General features: G+C 45.3%; 1 protein-coding gene across 2 annotated transcripts in view; it reads left to right on the forward strand.

Moving 5' to 3' along the window:
• ATP8A2 (ATPase phospholipid transporting 8A2) overlaps positions 1-19,702 on the forward strand; it is a 416,513-nt gene that overhangs the window by 40,036 nt on the left and 356,775 nt on the right. For both annotated transcript variants that reach the window (XM_074377942.1, XM_074377943.1), the window contains exon 2: positions 582-726. In XM_074377942.1, coding sequence (XP_074234043.1) covers positions 582-726 — 145 coding nt within the window. The remainder of the gene's footprint in view (positions 1-581; positions 727-19,702) is intronic.

Raw genomic sequence — 19,702 nt, forward strand, 5'->3', positions numbered from 1 at the left:
GCCTTCAGCACTGAGGTTGGGCACTTTCATTTTGGAGCACAGAGGTGTGCTTCCGCCCTCTTCTGCGGCGGCGGCGGCCCAACGCAGGGCACACCCCCTTGCTGTCATCTCTCTGTTCCTAAGCACAAAGAAGCCGAGCAAGCCTAGCTCCAGAAGTCAGTCCCTGGGCCTGGAGGAGGGGCTCGCCCAGGGGAGGGGAGCTCTGGCCTCTGCTCCCCGCAGCCCCTCTGTCCGTGTGGCCCTGCCTCCAGCAGTGCGCGCTCCCCATCCCCGCGGGGCCTGCGTCCCCGCGCTGCGGCCAGGCCCGCTGGGACGGGGGAGGGGGCGGGGGTGCGGGAGGGGCCGAGGCTCCCACCCGCGGGAGAGGCTTCTCAACGCCGGGGACCGGGGCGGGGCGGGGCGGGGCGGGGCGGGGCCGGGCGAGCTGCGCGGTCTCCTGGGGCTGCCGGCGTACAGAGGCGGCCGCGTCCCCCGGAGCGTCCTTTCCAGCTGGTCCCCGCCCGCCTGCTCGCCGGTGCTGCTGCCTCGGCTCAGCGTGACTTCTTTGTGTTTTGCTTTCTGCCCGCGCCTCTTCTCTGCAGGACCTGTTCGTCCTTCTTCGGGCTACAAGAAGGCAGATGATGAGATGTCCCGGGCCACGTCTGTTGGAGACCAGCTGGACACACCAACCCGCACCATTTACCTCAACCAAGCGCATCTCAACAAATTCCGTGACAACCAGATCAGGTAGGAGACGGCGACAGACACAGGAAGCGGTTAATTCCAGCTGGCCCGGGGCTTGGATTCCTCTTGTCTTTTCTACGCATCTAGCAGCCTCTGCCCCTCTCTGCTTCCTCCAGCCCCTTCCACTCCCCTTCCCCTGAAGCCTGGACGTCTACACCCACGTTTCCAATCCGGTCGTGGGAATAGAGCCTTATCTTTCCTGCTTTGCTTTGGTCCTGTGCTCGGGCTGTCTGTGAGCCCAGAGGACGTTTTTACTCTTTTGTCTCCGGCAAAAATGAGGTCTGTTATCGTTCATCCCTGAGCTCCCTCCAGGAATTCCCCCCTTCCAGTCCTGTTTTAAGCCAACGGATAGCCTTCCGTAGCGATTTACCAACTGTATGTGGAGAAGTGCTCTGTAACGGAATCCGTCGGGTCACAAGAGCTTGAATTCAGCTCTCAACGCCTGGGGCGTTTGTTCAGAGGGCTTTATTTGCTGGGAAGCTTTGCCCAGAGTTAGCGGGAAGATGATGGAAGCTAACGTTTGCATGTCTGCTTTCTGCCGGCCGCTGTGCCCGGTGCTTTAAGTGCACTGGCTTTGTAAATCCCCGCGACCTCGCGAAGAAGGCGTTCTTACCTTTGGGTGAGGAAGCTGCCATGGAAAGGTGTTAAATAATGTACCTGTGGTCCCTGAGCTATGAATGACCAGGCTGGAAATGGAACCCAGCCTGTCTGACTGCTGAGTTCCAGTTCTTTCTACTGCGCAAAGCTAGCTTTTTCGGGCACGGGGGTTCGCACGTTTTCAGATGTCATTAAACTTTCATGCTTAGACAACTTTATCTCTGGGAGTGACTTCAGAGGAGGTAGTTGTGTGAGTGGTTCAGAATGCCACACTCAGGCGTAGAGAGGGTAAGTCAGGTTACACATAGATTACTGACAAACCTGAATTCCAGTCCTGGGCTCCTTGAAAGCTCTGGCTAAAGCTTTGTTATGTGTTAAGTGTTCCCCTGCAGTCTTTGCACTGGACAGGCTGCTTCACTGGACGTGTTTATTTAGAAAGATGTGACTGTTGGACATTATTGTAGCTGGATAGGATTTGGGGTCGAATAATGGTGCATACTCTGCCGAGGTGACACTTCCAATTATTAAGAGTGTTAGATTATCCTGGCTTTATTTGGGGTTTTAAGAATGACCCTTGGGGCATCTTTTATACTTAAAAGTATAGCTTAGAAGAATAGCTGAGGCCAGATTCAAGAATGAGTGGCTTGATTTAAGATGCAGAGCACCAAACACAGTGAGGTAGTGCTTCACACACTAAGGTAGCTCTGATGGAAAGGACAGCGACAAGTGCTGGCGAGGATGTGGAGAAATGGGAACCCTTGTGTGTCACTGATGGGAATGAGAAATGGTGCAGCTGCTTTGGAAAACAGCTTGGCAGTTCCTTAAAAGGTTAGATGTAAAGTCACATAGGACCCAGCCATTCTACTCCAAGGGGTATATACCCAAGAGGAATGAAGACATGTGTCCACATAGGAGCTGGTGCAGGTGTCTGTGACCGCGTTATCATCATAGCCCAAGGTGGAAAGAGTCCAGATGTCTTTCAACTGAGAAATGAATACAGAAAATATGATACAGCCATACAATGGAATATTATTTGGCCATAAAAAGGAGTGGAATAATACAACATGGACTAACCTTGAAAATGTTATGCTGATAGGAAGAAGCCAGGAACAGATTTCATGTGTGATTCCATTTATACAAGCTATCCAGAAGAGACAAATGTATTGAGAGAGAAGATAATGAGTGGCTCCTGGGGTTGGAGAAGAGGTTGGGGAAAGGGGAGTGGCTCTTATGTGCTTGGGGTTTCACCTTGGGGTGATGGAGACACAACTCTGAAATGTACTTAGACCATCTGGAATCCTGCCCTGACGATATAGATCCATTTCCTTAGACCTTCTCATTGAGTTTCTTTTAAAAAGGTAAAAAGATTTATTTTTGAAAAGATACGTACTGTATAAGGATATGGAATTGAAGAGTTACTCTTCTTTTTAAACTTTAAGATATTTTCAAATATTATTTTTTCTTAGTTCCTATTCATTTTCTTAATTTCGATACCCATTTATGCAGGCTTGAAGCTGGAAGAAGGAAATAGGGGTCTTTGGGTTTTGTCTAAATTCTCTAGTTTCCATGGAAGGTGAAGGTTTTTTTTTTTTTTTAAGTCTTGGTAATGGGACCTCACAATCTGTTCTCTAATCAAGACTCACATTGACTTTTTAAATTGAATTGTAGTTGATTTGTGTTAGTTTCTGGTGTACAGTATGGTGGTTCAGTTATACATATATATAATTCTTTTTCATATTCTTTTTCATTATAGGCTATTACAGCTATTGAATGTGGTTCCCTGTGCTGCACAGTAGGACCTTGTTGTTTATCTATTTTGTATATAGTAGTTTGTATCTGCAAATCCCAAACTCCTAATTTATCCCTCCCCCCTGCCTTTCCCTCCTGGTAATCATAAGTTTGTTTTCTGTGTTTGTGAGTCTGTTTCCATTTTGTAAATAAGTTCATTTGTGTCTTTTTTTTAGATTTCACATACAAGCAACATCATATGATATTTGTCTCTGACTAACTTCACGTAGTATGACTGTCACCAGGTCCATCCACGTTGCTGCAAACGGCAATGCCTCATCCTTTATTATGGCCGAGTAGTACTCCATCACATACACACACCACAGCTTCTTTATCCGAGACTCACACTGACTTGGAGGCTGATTTTATCATCAGTCAGAGATTTCCAGGGACTGCCTGCTGTGCGGTCTTGCCTGTGCTTTTTAGGGGTAGGGGAGGGGGAAGCGGGCATATCTGTGGGCTGGCTAGGAGCGAAGTGGGCAGACACGGACTGCTCAAAGCCTTGTATGAGTGAATAATTGAATTAATTAAATATATTAAATATTCATATAATTTTTCAGTTCATGGTTTATACATGAGCCTAAGTTTCAGAATACACTGAACAGGCTCTGAGAAATTAAAGTGTGGCCTGCTGTTCTATAAGATGGTCTTCAAATATTTGCTTCACCTTGACTGTGTTTTTCATGAGGAATTATTGTTGGTAATGTGATTCGTACTTTATTCAAGAATTGATTATAAATGGATTCTCTTGGCACTATAGTTTAAGCATTTTACAAAATGTTGAGCAACATTGTTTTAGCACTTGAATGTCACTGAAATCAAGCTTTATAACAGTATTGATTTTTTTTTTAAATAAGGCTTTTTACTTGGTTCTGAATGCTTGCTAAAAGTTGGTAAAGCTATTCAAAGGATATTTTCCTAAAAGTGAGTTGGTAAAGGATTTTTTTTTCTTAACATAATTTTTCTTGTGGAAGCATGAATGATTTTTCTTGGAGGCTGGGGCAGGGAGTGTCTATCCCAGATTGCTTCTAAATCAAGGCTTTTGAAAAGAAGGGACGACGTGGGCCAGAGGCCCTGATGCCCATTCATGGAGTCGGGGTGTCGGTGTATTTGGTCGCCCTGCATCTCTGGAGGCTGCCCTCCCTGGAGCGGAGCTGTCTTGCTTACCTTCTGGACCCCAGGCCCTCCCTGGCTTGGAACCTCAGGGGTCTTGGCGGTTGCTCTGTGACCGCCTTCATGGGCAACTGGTGTTCTGACTTCACAGAAAGGACTGGCGTTTGCTGGGGAGGGATGTGGTGGTGGGGCACTGGGCGAGGTTAGGGAGGGCAGTGTGCTACGATTCTGAACAGGGATGGATGGTCCAGGGTTAACGCTTGGACTAGATTACCTACAAAAGAGGCTCAGCCTGGCGCCCAGGAGTGAGGAAGTCACTGCCGGAGCTGACTGTAGCCTTGGCACCGCCGGAGTGCCCGACGTGGTAACTCTGAATCCTGAGCAGTTCCTTGGAATCCTGGGAGTCTGTGCCATGTAACTGGATGTCTGTCTAAACCTTGTTCTTGACACTGAAAACAATGCCGGTGTTTGATCTAAAGCTGTGGTGGGCTGAAGTTTTCCGTTGTTGAAGCCAATGAATTTGGATTATCATAGAGAAATATGACATGGTCTTCTCTCCTGGGCGTTGATTTTCTAGGGCCTCAGCTGCGAAGACAGTGACTGTCTTCAGTCATCCAGAATTTAGCAGACATTGCAGCTTCCGTCTTCATGTGTAAGATCTTACATATATCCATCCTACGAGATGCCTTTTTTCTGAAGTGTACGATCGCATCTCCTTTAACATTCAACAGCTTTATTCGGCTGTAATTCACATACCATATAACCATCCATGTAAAGTATGCAATTCAGTGCCTTTGTGTACTTTTAGAGTTGTACAACCATGAACACAATTTTGGAACATTTTTGTCACTTCCAGAGGAAACTGTACTATTTAACTATCCTCTCCCCATCCTTCCTCCCTCAGCTCGAAGCAGCCACTCATCTTCTTTCTGTCTCTGCAGGTTTTCCTGTTCTTCACATTGCACGTGCAGGATTCCGTTTTCCTTTAAGCGTTTTAAGTTAAACAGTAAATGCTTACAGAAAGCTTGCCACTTAGAGGGGGCCGGTGGCAAACATTAAAGTTTGTGTATCTAAATTTGAAAAAATGTTTCAAGGTAAAAAAAAAATTTTTTTCCAGAAAGTATCTTGAAATGATTTACTGATCAAAGGAATGGACAGTATTTATGTAATCAAGATCAGGCAGTGAAGTCTTTTTGTGTGATTATCAGCATACCATTTACAACTGTGAGTTTCAAGGCTGTAAAGGGATTTTCTCAGTGTTTGAAGTGAGGTCTTGCAAAGCAAGGTAGGCATGTTTACAGTCGCTCAGTTTTGAATGAGTCCTTCATTTCAGGTGGGAGTTTTAGTTAGCAAAAATCTTCATTAAAGCAATAACCTGACTTTGTCAAGCTACTGCATTTCTTAGATTGGTTTGTCTTACAAGAAAATGGCTTTGTATGAATATTTTGTTGGTTTTGCCAGGATAAGTTTAAAATGGAATTTTGCCTATACTGAAAAGGGGATTGAGCACTGGGTTTTTACACATCGTAGTTTTATATATTATACTGGGATCCTGGTGTCTGAAAGGATATTTTTGTCTTAAAAAATAGAGGACAAAGTCATATTCGAAACCGGTGTGTGCGTGAATAGTGGTGTCAGAGGATGCGTGTGGTCCTGGATCTAAGATCGTGGAGGGCGGGAGGATGAACGGTTGTCTCTGAACATCTAGAGCTGTGGAGCTGAGGTGGGAGCCGGTCTTCACACTTAGGGTGCTTGCCATTTAACAGGGAAACGATACCAAGATCCCGGTAACGACCGTGACTTCCTTTTGATTCCTATACAGATCATTGTTTTAAAAACCAGGGTTTACATGTCTCATTTGAGACAACTGTCCTTGGCAAGTTGCGCAAAGGTACAGGTGTATAAAAATCCTTACCAAGCAGTTGGTTGTGTTGAGTGCGTTCCGTTTTCCTACTTTACAACAGTCTCAAGATTTTCTGACATTTATGCTGTTTTTATTTATCTGTTTATTTATGAATTTTTTAATAAAAATTGTACTTAAGGTGTACAACCTGACGGCTTGATAGAAATACTGCGGTCAGTCTAGTTAACACATCACCTGCTCACTCAGTTACTGCTCACTCTTCTTAATTTAGAGGCACGTGCTCGGTCAGTGTCCGAACCAGGGCCTCCCACCCTGTGTCCCGACCGTGAGCGAGCGCCGCGTGTCAGGTGTCCTTCATACACACGCGCAGCGGTTCACGCCACAGAAGATGCTTGTCATCAGAACTTCGATCAGGTCTGCACCCCTGGGCAGGCCTTTGAGGCGCTCTGCAGGTAAAAGCATTCGACCCGGGGGCCTTTGGCATTGTGTATTTCAGGTAACCATGAAACGCTTGAGCTTTGTTGAAATACGTTTTTAGAAACAGAAAAGTGTGGCAGCCTTGGGCAATACTAGAGTTTGTGTGCATAACATTTGATCTGGTTCCTCTGCAGTTGAAAAAGGAGAAACGTGGACTGCAGAAAACCCGACAGTCAGAGTTTAGTCACGTGAGCTTTTGTGAGGTTACCTAGAAAGTGGCAGCCAGGTGTCCATTCCGCCCCCTATGGCTGCGTCACTCAACAGACAGCAAAGCGTGCTCAGAAATGCTGATCAGCAATCCTTTCAAGAGGGACAATGCTTTGAGAGAACAAAAGGAGAGGTCTGACCATTGTTGGGATGCAGGGATGTTCTGCAAAGAAATTTCCTGAAATCCATGAGGTTGGTTTGACCACTGAAATGCCGATCTATCCTTTTCTCCTAAATGAAAGCCAGCTCTTCAAAACTTAAACTGTAGGCTGTTAGCTACCCTTACCTATTTTAAAAAAATTAGATCTAGTTAAGAAAGGCTTTGGGATTGAGTTTGGGATGTTGTCGTTGGTCATTCTGAGGGATTGTTTCCTGTATCTTGGGCATTTGTCACTCCACAGGCTCCTGGAGGGAGCTGGCTGGTTTTAGCTTTCAGACCTGCCTGAGACAAGGTGACAGCTGGAGAGGGGGCCAAGCTTGTCACATAAGTTCTGTATCCACATCAGTGGGCTCCAGACCTTTCTGATCGCATGTCCCATCCATAGAACCTTTTACCATGAACCTGTCATATGTGTATCTAACTGTCTAACTCTCATGAGTTATTATCTCAAGACCCAATACCTATTTACCAAGATTCTCGGTTAAGAATTATGGATGTAAATCCATATTGTTGGTAATTTTCTTGATTTTGAACATTTTTGGCTGATTTATCAGATTTGATTAAATATCCTGACATTCAACCTGGAAAAGCAGTTTTGAAGAGCTTTTGCTTCCTGGAGGTGCCGGTCCCGCGGTTTGCTTGCTGCCCTTAGTTTATCGCTTTCAGGCTGTGGTTGGCCGCGCTGCGTGAGTCGGAAGCCACTTGCTCTTTTTGGGAGGGTTAGTTGAGTTGAAATTAGGTTAATTGATCCATAAACACCCCTCACTGGACACAGAATAAGCAGAGAACAGCCAGGGGAGGCTCCCACTCTCACCCCCGTCCTAGTCACCGCAGCTGCCATCACAAGATACCACAGTCAGGGACTCAGACAACGGAAGTTTGTCTTCCCACAGTCGTGGAGGCTGGAAGTCCTGGAGGAGGGTGCCAGCAGGGTTGGGTTTGGTGAGGACCCTCTTCCTGACTTGCAGACGACCACCTCACTGTGTGATGAGAGAGAGATACCAAGCTTTCTGCTGTCCCTTCTTGGAAGGGCACTAACCCCATCACAATGGCCCCACCCTCACGACCTCATCTCAACTTCAGAACTTCCCAAAGGCCCCCCCTCCAAATACCATCACAGGGCAGGGTGGGGGCCGTTAGGGCTCCAACATGTGGATTTTTGGGGGGACACAGCTGAGCCCTGGCACCCCCTCTCCCCCACTGCTAGGAGCTTCTCCTTCAGCTGTGTTACGGAGGATCACGGAGGGCACCAGTGTCAGTCCATTCAAGAAATGTCATTAAAGCCCAATTTTTGAAGGTGCCTGTGCATGTGAGCTCTGATCGCTTTTTCCCACACCCTGCGGTGGAGCCAGCCGCTTTAGATTCTCGTCCTCAGAGGAAACCTGCCTGGTCTGACCCAGTCTGACTTTGACCTTGGGCCTCAGCAGCACTGAGACTGAGCGCAGCAAGGAGACGCAGTGCGCTAAGAACAGAGCTGGTGTAAGTTCACGTTAAACTTACCGTGACTTCAGTACAGCCAAACGCCAGCTAGGATCCTTTCCTGTAGATTGGTAAAAACCTTAAACTCGGTCCCAGTGGATAATTAGATTGCTATCCAGTTGTGAACATAAAGTCTGTACTTTTCTTTCCGCATCTCCCCCCCCCCTTCCTTCCTTGTCTGGACTGTCAGCTTCTCAGCCACTCGGACTCCACTTTGACTGCCCCTGAGGACCTGGGTGCTGTGCGTAATACAGAACCTGAGTGCTGAATTGCCGATTCAGTTCTATAAAGGGACAGTCCTTAAATTATCCAATCAAAAAATTACTCCTTTATCTTGATTCCTGTAAAGGGTGGAGGTTTTGAAAGTGTTACTGTCTAGCATATGAAATATGTTACCGAGCTCTGACAATTTAAAAATAGAGCTTTTTATGTGAAAACAGGAAAGCTGTTTGCTGAGTAGTATCATGATTATTCCCCTGCATCCTAGCTCTGTTGAAACTGCCTCCTATTAATTTTTAATGCTCCCTTTACAAATTAGAGTTCCTTAATCATTCCAGTGTCGATCTATCAGAGTAAATTGAATGATTTCCTGTAATGACTCTGAAGGGCAAAGAGAAATGTTAACTTCTCTCCGTGTCACCGTCCTGCCTGCCAGCCAGCCGTCCCACCTGCCAGCCATCCCACGGTTTCACTGCCACTTACATTTCAAGTTCTGTTCACTCTGTGTACTTAGACATCGCAGGAGAAACGATTTTAAGGACAGGAGTGTGTGTGTACGTATGTACACGGTCATTCTGTGTACGGTGGTCTCGGCATGGGTCAGCTGTGCTTATAAGCCAAACGTTGTCAATATTACAAAGTCACGGAACTCCAAGGCCAAAGGCAACATCATGGGAGATTCATACTGGTGTCTTTACCAGTCTCCTCCCTCCGTTCTGTGTAAATGTGCACATGCACGCACACCCGAAACTCTCACTCAGTGCTTATAATTCATTTGCCTACAAATGAAGATCTGTCTCCATTAAGGGTTGGAGAAGTTGTCTATATTTTTGCCCTTAAAACTGCACCTGAGAACTCCAAAACTAATATTAAACTTTGAGGAAATATTGAGAAAGCTGGCTGTCACTAATCAGCTGCTGACCATTTTTTTTTCATGTTTCTAATTCCGATTCCTGAGGACCGCATATTTCGAGTTTTGTGGACCATTTGATAACATTTTCTTTGGATGGTTCATGGGCATAATACAGTGTTGCAATATTTTGTCACATGTCATACACTTAAGTAGACAAGAAGCTATTTTTAATACAGTGCTATAGAGCAAAATAAGTTTTATAGAAACCAACCCACGATCTTTGAGGATTTTGGAATAGTGGATTGCTTTATAAGAAAGTTGACTGACTTTGATTTTAAATCTTGATTCTTTCTATATAAATAGTTTGCAGATATTGCTTTAAGATTCTTCCACATCCATATGTTTTCTCACACAGCAGGTGAAAGTAAATCGATTACACATCGTATATTCTTTTGAATATTGTAAGAAGGGACCTCATGACTTTTGGTATTTTGAGATACTATGATTAGAAAAAAATGAATGTACACCTGATCTTAGGCAAAAAGCCAAGAAGTGATGAAAAAATGAATATAATAAGAATGTCTAGGCTTTTTGAGAAACTGATACACTGCGTACTTTTTGAAATACATCTGGTATTTAAAAAACTAGAACAGCATGAAAATGAGCCCACGCACGCCCGTGGAATAACAATGTTTATAACGTGACGAGTGGGGCTATGGTTGGGTCGTGGAGCTTTGTGGTCATGTTGGTGAGACTTTGAAGGTCTCTGACTAAAAAGGAATTGCCTCTAAGACCTTTTTGCCAGGTTTTTGTACCCCATGAACGATTGAATGCATTTTATAGGATCTGTGAAATGGTGTCAGTGTGCTGGTCCCTTTCCGCCCTCAGCTTCCCGTCCTCGTGTCTTGCACTCCGCGAGCTGCACTGTGCTGCTCGGCTCCCTTTGCCTGGCTGGGGACACCCGGGTGTGCAGATCATTTTGTTAAAAAACCTTACATTGCATAAGAAAAACATGTTTATTTGGTCTGGGGCAGGGCTCTGACTTGTTTGAAACTAGGACTAGGTGACTGCAGAATGTGGTCCTCATTGTCACCCTGTCCTGCAGTGCATAGTTCCCAGGATTATTGTGAGGATTAATTAGATGAGTTAATATGCATAAAGCAGGGGGAGGGTAGAGCTCAGTGGCAGAGCATGTGCTTAGCATGCACGAGGTCCTGGGTTCAATCCCCAGTACTGCCATTAAAAAAACAATAATAAATAAATGAATAAATTAAAAAAAACTAATTACCTCCTTTCCTCCTTCCTCCTAGAAAAACAAGGATAAAATATTAGGCTTTAAAAAGGAAAAAAATAGAAAAAGAATAAGAAAAATAAAAGTTAAAAAAATAAAGTGACAATATAGGCTGACAATTAAAAAAATTTTTTTAAATATGCATGAAACACCGTGCCTGGCAGAGTGAGTCATGAATTTTGAGGTTACCAGCATTTGCATTTTAGATTGTATGTTTGGCAGTAACTTTCTTCAAAACTCTGTACATATTGCTTGAGTCAAAAAAAAACACATAGGTTTTGAGTTGCATTCATAGAGATTCAGAAATAATGTGCAGATGGAGTGGATGATCGGATGTAAGGAAAAAGCACAAACATCTTCTTGCAGCAGCCTGATTTGTAAGGTTTAATTTTAGGATTTGCCTGAGGTGATCAGGGAGAATTGATTTTATTTTATTATTATTGTTATTTAAAAAATTATGCACCAGATGTGTTCTTTATTAATTGGCTGTAATAAATACCACAGATGGGGTGGTTTAAACAGCAGAAATTTATGTTCCCACGGTCCTGGAGCTGGAAACCCAGGATCAAGGCGCTGGCCGGGGTCGGGCTCGTCTGAAGGTCTCCCTCTTGGGCGTGTGGATGACCGTCTCCCCTTGTGTCTCTACGTCACTGTCCCTCTGTGTGTGTGTGTGTGTGTGTGTGTGTTCTGATGTCCTCTTTTTTTTTTTTTGAGAATTTGAAATTACTAAGTGTTTATTGGGAAAATGTAACATAAAAAGCTCTCAGTGTGTACTATCTTTTTTTTTTGGTTGTTTTCTTTTTTTGAGGGAAGGCAATCAAGTCAGGTGAAATGGGTAAAGCAAACTTGGTAGGTCCTGGCTTACCAGTTCCCAGCTGGACGATTTGCACCAGCAATTTCTCTGAGGCTGCGCTTCCCCGACTGTCAGATGGGAAGCATGCTTCCTTGAAGGCTTCTTGTGATGTTAAATGAGGTTCCGGACATTTAACACCGTGGGTCTGGTCTGTCATGTGGTCCGATTGCTTCCTCCCTGCTTTTTCTTTTTGACTGTGATCAATACACATAGTGTAAAACTTAGCATCTTCACTGTGTTTGAGAGTACGATTGAACAGGGTTAAGTCCACTCACACTGTCGTGTGGGCCACGTCCAGCACGCCTTCCGTCTTCCCAAACAGACTTTCTCTCCATCCGACACCTTCCTCCTCCCCTCCCTCCCCCTCCCCTCCCCCACCAGCCCCCACCACCCTGCTGCCTGTCCCTCTGGGTCTGACACCCCAGACACCTCGTGTGATAGCCTCACCGCGCTTGGCAGTGGTGCTTCCCCACTGTTGTAGGGAGGTCCAGGACTCTACCCACCTGTCGTTTTTTTAATGGCATCTCCATCCATCGATTCAGCTCTGCCTTATCTTGTGTCTTCTGTGTACCGTGGAAGCACCATTAAAAAAAAATCAGGAATAAGTGTAAAGGAGATTCAAGTGAGTTTTCTTCCCTTCTGCTTCTGCACTGTGGTCAGCTCCATCCTCCCTTTGCCCCGTGGTCCTGGGAAAGCTGAAGTTCTCCAGGGCCGGGTGGAGAAGGAGAAGGCGGAGGGGGCGCCGGGGCGGCTGGGCCCGGCTCTCGCTGGCGCTGCCTTGTCAGGTAGGCGGCTTCTCTGCCCCGGCTCAGGCTCTCACTCCCCACTTCCGCGGTGACCCCCACGCCCACCCCACGACCGTTTTTTCTGGGTGGTTATCGTTCCAGAAGAGTGAAGGCGCTGGGGTTCTCTCTGTCCAGGGACCGTTGCCCCTTCTGTTCCGTCTTCAGTGAGATACACAGGGCGGTGCCCATCCCATCCCTGGCTTTGGGGTCCACCGCCCCATGTTCCTTCTCATCCTGGGTTCTGGCTGCGGCGAGTTACTCGCTGGGCCTCCAACCACGCACTTTCCCTGGAATGCTCTCTCCTTCCCGGCTAAAGCCTCTCCTGCTGGCGAGCTCGGGCTTTCAATGCTCAGGTCTCACATCACTGAAGAAGCATGTCTTTCTTGTCTGGCATCCAGCCCGCCTTGGCAGGCTGAGCCCCCTCCCAGTCCCCAGGCCCGCCCTGACTTCTCTGCTGGGACCTTGTGTTGTGTCACGTCTGCTTTTATGTCTGATCCCCAGCTCTGCTGCATCACCCTTGGTGGCCAACTATGTCTGCCTCCCTGAGTGTCCTGCTGGCCCCCAGCACACGGCCTGGCCAGGCGGGAGCAGAGTCTTGGCCGAGTGACCTTGCTCCGCAGGTGAAGGTCAGATTGTACAGGAAATAGGAATTGGCTTTGCATATTGTTACCAGATCTCCCTTGTACTTAACTGCTTACTGAACAAACCCCCAAAGCTGTTACTGAAGCCTCGGAAATTGATGTATTGTGTTTCTGATGTGCTTTTATACATAAAGTACTCTCGAAAGGGGCGGCTGAGTTACATGCTTTTAATGTCAGTTCCTCAGATTTAAGAGATTGATATCTGCCCTCAGACACAGGCACCTTTGGGATTTTATGTGAGAGCTGGCATCCTTCGTCATGTATGTCAACTCAAGTTTAAAATCTGCTTATTCGACACATTTATTTTTGGCCCCCGGTCCACACTGGTCCCTGTGCGGCCGTGGGGAGACGGTGGGAAATGTGAGGCCTCTGCATTCGTGGTTCTGATCATCGGACCCCCCTCTAGTCCCCTCTGCACTCCAGCTTTTTGGGGCGGTTTGGGTGACGGTGATGACTTGGAGCCCACACGTGCTCATGAAAATTGAAAGATTTCGAGTTTTTCATGAAATTGAAGCTATTTCATGAAGTAATGAAAATATTTTCATATGAAATAATAGTCGTATGAAATATCAAAACTATTTCATAAATAACTTTCATAATTTTAAAATTGGTAGGCCAAATCAAGAAAATAAAATGCACCATAACCGGTATGATTTAGGAGTTGTCTAAATTAAATGTTTTGCAGACGTTTTGGTCTTGTTCACTTTCGCTTATGACTCACTTGACAGTCACCGATGTGAACACCGTAGCAGCCTGACAGTGGAGGACCCAGGTCCAGCCTGCTACGGAGATACCGAAGCGACTGAACGGGCGGGGGTCGCGCAGGGGTGGAGCGCGCTCAGCTCGCCTGAGGTCCTGGGTTCCATCCCCGGCACCGCCATCAAAATAAATAAACAAACCTAATCTCCACCCCACCCCCCCGGCCCAAGAAACCATGACTGAACAAATAGTTGTGCTTTTTCTTTTTTTGTACTGTAATTTTATTATTTATTGCCAGGATTAGATAAAACTTTAATAAAGACAGTGTTTGCTGCCTGTTCTCTGGTCAGTTTTATATGTTTTAATTTCATGATTGCTACTGAAAGTAATTTTGCCACATAGAGGAGAGGACTGTGAAAGCCCCGTCTTCTCTGGGTATGAGACACACGGAATGCAGCTGTCCCCGCCCGTGGCCACGTCTCAGGCTCCCGGACCGCAGGCTGCACCCCCGCACCTGTGCAGGTGCACTTGGCTGTAGCATCCTGTCTTTCAGGCCTCAGTTCCCTCCTGTGTAAGATGAGGGACTCGAATTAGATGTTCAGGGTCTCCTCCAGCTCTGAGGTCCTGGGGTGACTGGATCCCGGAGGGGAGGCCTGGCTCTGGGGGAACTGCTTCGGTTGACCTACTGGCCGGTTACTGCTGTGACCCCCGCTCCTGCCGTCTTGAGGGCCCTTGGGGAGACGCTGGCGGCGGTGCATGGATGTGCGCGTGGGCTTCCTGTTGCTTTGGTCCCTACGACTAGGACTGAGGTCTCCCTCTGCCCTTGGGAGGAAACGGACCCTCTGTCGGCCCCAGAGTTCATTTGTTCAGACTTTTGAATTATATTCTTCAAAACTATGTTCTTACCTATCCACTTAGTCCGTCTGATGATAGCACTACTCTCCTGTCGCCGAGTTTTCAATTTGCTCATGACTTTTGTGCGGCATGTTTCATGCTGTGTCGTCAGTACCTAGAATTTCCCCCCGGTGGTGACGTGGCTGTCCTTAGTGCTTTGGCCTTAGACGGGAGTTCGATGTCACCTGACAGCCTTTGCTTTCTTTTTGTCCGTGTGTGTGTCGTGGCCCATGAACTTGCCTTCCCTCTCTCTGAGTTATGTAGCAGAAGCCCCACAGAGGGCCTGCCTCTGCCAGTGCGGGCGCCCACCTCTCCGTCGTCGTAACTTTTTGATGGTGTGTTCCTTTGTTTCTTCTCCTGTTGTTGCTTCCGTGCCTTTTCCTGGACTCTCGGGCTGGGTTGCGGAGACGTGTTGTGGGGTTGCTAAGCAGACGGGAGGAGCAGCATCAGTTTGGCCCACACAGCCCGTGCAGGCCCAGGAGGGGCCGACGGCGCGTCCGAGACTGCACCACTGGGCCAAGGGGGCTTGTGATAGATGTGGCTGGCGGTGGATGTGAGAACCATGCACATGCTGGTGGCCATTTGAGACACAGAAGTGAGTGGACAAGATGCTTGAGGATGTTGAATGAGAGAAGTTCCCTGTCTAAGGGCCCATCGATGAAGATGGGGAGGGGGGACCCAGGGACGAAGGTGGAAGAAGCCAAGGACGGCCCTTGGAGGAGGAGGTGGGCAGGAGCCCTTCTGCTGAGACAGTCACTGAGTGAAGAGAGCTTCAGGAGCCAGGTCTTGGGGGTGAAGGGCTGAGTGAGAGGTGGGGACATGGTGGGATGTTGGCAGTGATGGTTCGACACTACCAAGATTTCTTGCAAATGGAAATGGAAAAGACCACCGAAATGGTGGGAAACGGGCACAGTATATGAAGATGTGATGGGGAGCAAAGACGCATGAACCACAAATGTGTGAAAATACGTTCAGTTTTGCTACAGTCGAGGGAATGCAGATCAGCGTTACAGGACATGGACGTGAGCCTGAGTAATACAAAAAGACTGTTACGCCTGCTGCTGGTGGGGAAATGGAAGTAAAGGATATTCCCATATATTGTTGATGGAATTGTGAACTTTTAAAATATTCAATGTGATATAATTTGCTGCCTATTAAAATGAAAAATGTATGATCCTCTTGGAACAGAAAAAGTACATTAGGTAAGAAACTTAGGAAATCTGAACAAAACGTGGACTTTGGTTATAATTTTAAAAACTACACAATCATTAGACTCTTAATCCTAGTTAAGATAATCTACCTCCCCAAGGGAAACTCACCAACATTCCTGGACATGTGAACAAGGATATTCATTGTGATAGGTTTTCTGACATAAAAGTCTGGAAATAAAGGAAATGCTTGGGAAGGGTATAGCTCAGTGGTAGAATGACTGCTTAGCATGCATGAGGTCCTGGGTTCAATCCCCAGTACCTCCATTAGTAAATAAATCAATCAGTCTAATTACTCCCCCCAAACAAAACAAAACAACAAAAAAAGGAAATGCTGAGGAGACTGATTGAAACAATTAAGGAATATTATACAGCCATTAAAAAGAATGAATTAGAGCTATACCATTGACTTGCCTGTTCTGTTAGATGGCAGCACCGTAACGTTTTGGGATTTGGATAAGGAAAAGTTGGAAATAACACATTGTGTGTGTTTAGAGGTATATTTATGTGGTGTGCCCTCATGGAAGGGATTAGTGCTCTTATAGAAGAGACCCCAGAGATTTCCCTCACCCATCTCACCATGTGAGGACACAGCGAAAAGATCAGTCTCAGAACCGGGAGGTCAGCTCTCACCAGACACCAAACCTGCTGGCACCTTGATCTTGGACTTCCCAGCTGCCAGAACTGGGAAATAAATGTCTGCTGTGCATAAGCCACCCTGCAGTCACTTTTGTGAAGAGGTAGATTAATAACTGTTCAGGTTAAGAGTGTCAGAAATGTTCCCACTTGCCCCCTGGGGTTGTGATATAACAGTGTAGAGAAGAAAGTGTCAAAATATCAGCAACATATTACACTTGAAGTACATGAGCCATGTTGGAGAAACAGTGTTTGAAATGTTCAGGGCCAGAGGCTAGTCTATAGGAAAATCTTCCAGATTTTAAGTTTTATTTATACAAGAAATTTGATGGAAATTTCTCTGAATTAGACACCAATCATAAAAATTTACAGGACACTGCTAGTCAAGAGTTACAGAGCTGAAAGAAACATTACCAAAAGATCAATGAAGAATAACTGATCATACTAGAGGAAAAAAGTGCCTTTACTTACTAGAGGAAAGAATGAACTGTCTTTCCATTCATTCTGTAAAAGATTTTATAAAATTGTCATGTAAGAATTGGTTTAAGCAATGAAATAAGAAATATGAGGAAAAGTATTATAGAATACTAGATCTTTAATAAATATGCTGTTTTATGGGTGTGGTATATTTCAGCTTTCATGAATTATGTTGAGATTTCCCCCCATCATTCTAAATAAGTATTCATTTTTGTACCCTATTTTGTTCTTGTAATTCTATCTTAAAAACAAGCTGAAATTCCCAAATTGTATGTGTATTGTATATAAGTGATATCCTGGCCCCACAAAATCCGGGTCTAATTCTGAGAATATAAATAAATATTTTTGTATTTATTTATTTATGTAGTTGAAGGATAGTCAGTTACAGTGTGTCAATTTCTGGTGTACAGCATCATGTCCCAGTCATGCATATATATACATATATTCATTTTCATATGCTTTTTAAATGAATATTTTTAAATGAAAAGATGAGAATATGTTTAGGAATGAACGACAGTGCTTTTTAAAAAAACATTAAATAGCCACAAGTGAATATACAGGGACCAGTTATTAATATGAAATAAGACATGAAAATTCTTCCTTAAACATTGCTTTCCTGAGGATTTGTGTTAGAAAATAATTGGGGAACGTGGTCCGGCTCAAACTTGCTGCTGCAACGAGATTTATGAGGCAGAAAACCCTGCTGCGACAGCCGGCCAGCAGAGGGCGCTGTGCTGCTGGTCCCCGGTGCGCGCCGGCTCTCCACCTGCAAGGTGGGCAGAGGGGGTTAATAGAGTACATACTTGATGTGGTGACTTAGAGCTCCCCGGAAGAGGGGAAGAGGAGAAGACGTTGCTTTCCTTCTCGCCTCCACTCCCCCACCCCTGCCCCCAACTCACACTCACACAGCGTGGAAGTGAATGGGTGGGTGGATCCCAGACTGTGCGTTGGGCATTCATGAATAAATAGGGAAAAGCTTGTAGAGAAGAGGACCCCTTGGGCTGTTGGCTTAGAAGAGGAGAAGGATGTGGCTTGATGCAAAGAAGAAATAAAGATGTTCCAGGAATTTGGCAGAGGGTTAAGGAAAGCGAGAGAACTTAATAAGAGCTAACACTTTTCAGAATAAAGTGATTTCCATTTAAGGGGGAAGAGCCTTACTCTCTGTCTCTGCTGGGCTGAGCTTCAGGGAAAGACTCTTGTCCCGAAAGCTGGGCTGCTCTGCTCAAAGGAATGACCATCTAAAAGCTTTGTGCTCTGGGTGCCGGACTAAATGTTTGTTTCTTGTGAGTCTCACATAGGACTGGTTAGAATTCCCCTCCTTTTATCCAGGACCTGGGGCTCAGTTGCTGCTGGCAGAAGGAAGTGATGGTAGGGGTGACTATCAGATATGAGTGTTGCTGGGGCATCTTGTGGTGGAAGTTGCATACAAGTAAATTAAGTCTTTAGCCTAATTTCCTATTCTAATAAACAGCTCTTGTATATGACCATTCCTGAGATCAGCTAGAAACAGAAGACCTGACAGTCCCTTGACAGTTACATCTGGTTACTATTAGCTTTTGTTTACAATATTTATTAAAATAATACATGTAGGTAGTAAAAAGTTCAAATATTATGGAAGCTTATCATGAAAATCAGTAGCCTCCAGCCTCATCTCTCCCATTCTGGTTCTGTTCCACCAAAGGCAACCACTCTGAACTCTGTTTGTAATTCTTTTGGTGGTTCCCACCATATTTCTAAATTAGGTTTAGAGGAGCTCTCCCTGAATTCTTTTGCAGATGAAGATTTAACTTCCTGACTTCAGGGTCAATTAATGAAGCGTACATCATGTTTGTCTCTTTTCTAATGTAACTTGCTTTTCCTGCCTCAGTTTTCTACTGGAACATTTAAAAAATATATCAATCCCTATTTTTTCCATCAGCTCACTAGGTACTTACATTATGCGACCTCTCTCTATGGTTTATTTTTTAAATGTTTTTTTAAAATTTATTTTTCCTTCCAGTTTTACTAAGATGTAGTTGCAATATAGCGCTATGTAAGTTTAAGGTGTATTGTTTTTGATGACATATTTTACATCTTTTTGTGTATTGCTTATTGTGGATACAGATGATTTTTTACTGTTTTTGTCTTTTAACCTTCATCCCATGTATAGCTATAGTCATGGTTGATTTACCACCTTTGCTGTGTATTTGCCTTTACCAGTGGGATTTTTTCTTTTGTAATCTTCACACTTCTAGTCGTGGCGTCTTCTGATTAGAGAAGTTCCTTTGAACATGTCTTGTAAGCTGGTCGGTGGTGTTGAACTCTTTGCATTTTAGCTTGTCTGTGGAGCTTCTGACCGCGCCGGCAGATCTGCTTGGGAGCCTCGCGGGTAATTCAGCAGACGGACCTGTATGAAGTGTGACTCCTTCTGTACTTGTCTGCCTCCAGGCTGAAATGATAAGTATTTGCTGTTTATATTTACTGAAGCTGGAGTAGCTCATGGAGAGCCATCCTTTGAGATCTGCAGCACAAAACCGACTGTCTCAGGACTCCCTTTAAAAAAAATTGAAGTATAGTCAGTTTACATTGTTGTTAATAGAACTCCTTTTCATTTGATTTTATGTTATAAAGTGCACGAGTGTTTCTGTAAAGCAAGTGAATAAAGCCTACTCTACGTGGTCCCACGTTGAAAGACGGTAGCCATAAGCATCTGACATCTGGCCTTGGAACTGCTTACCTAACATTCTTCCAGCTTTGCC

The sequence above is a fragment of the Camelus bactrianus genome, chromosome 14, assembly GCF_048773025.1.
Source record: "Camelus bactrianus isolate YW-2024 breed Bactrian camel chromosome 14, ASM4877302v1, whole genome shotgun sequence".
Lineage (NCBI taxonomy): Eukaryota > Metazoa > Chordata > Mammalia > Artiodactyla > Camelidae > Camelus > Camelus bactrianus.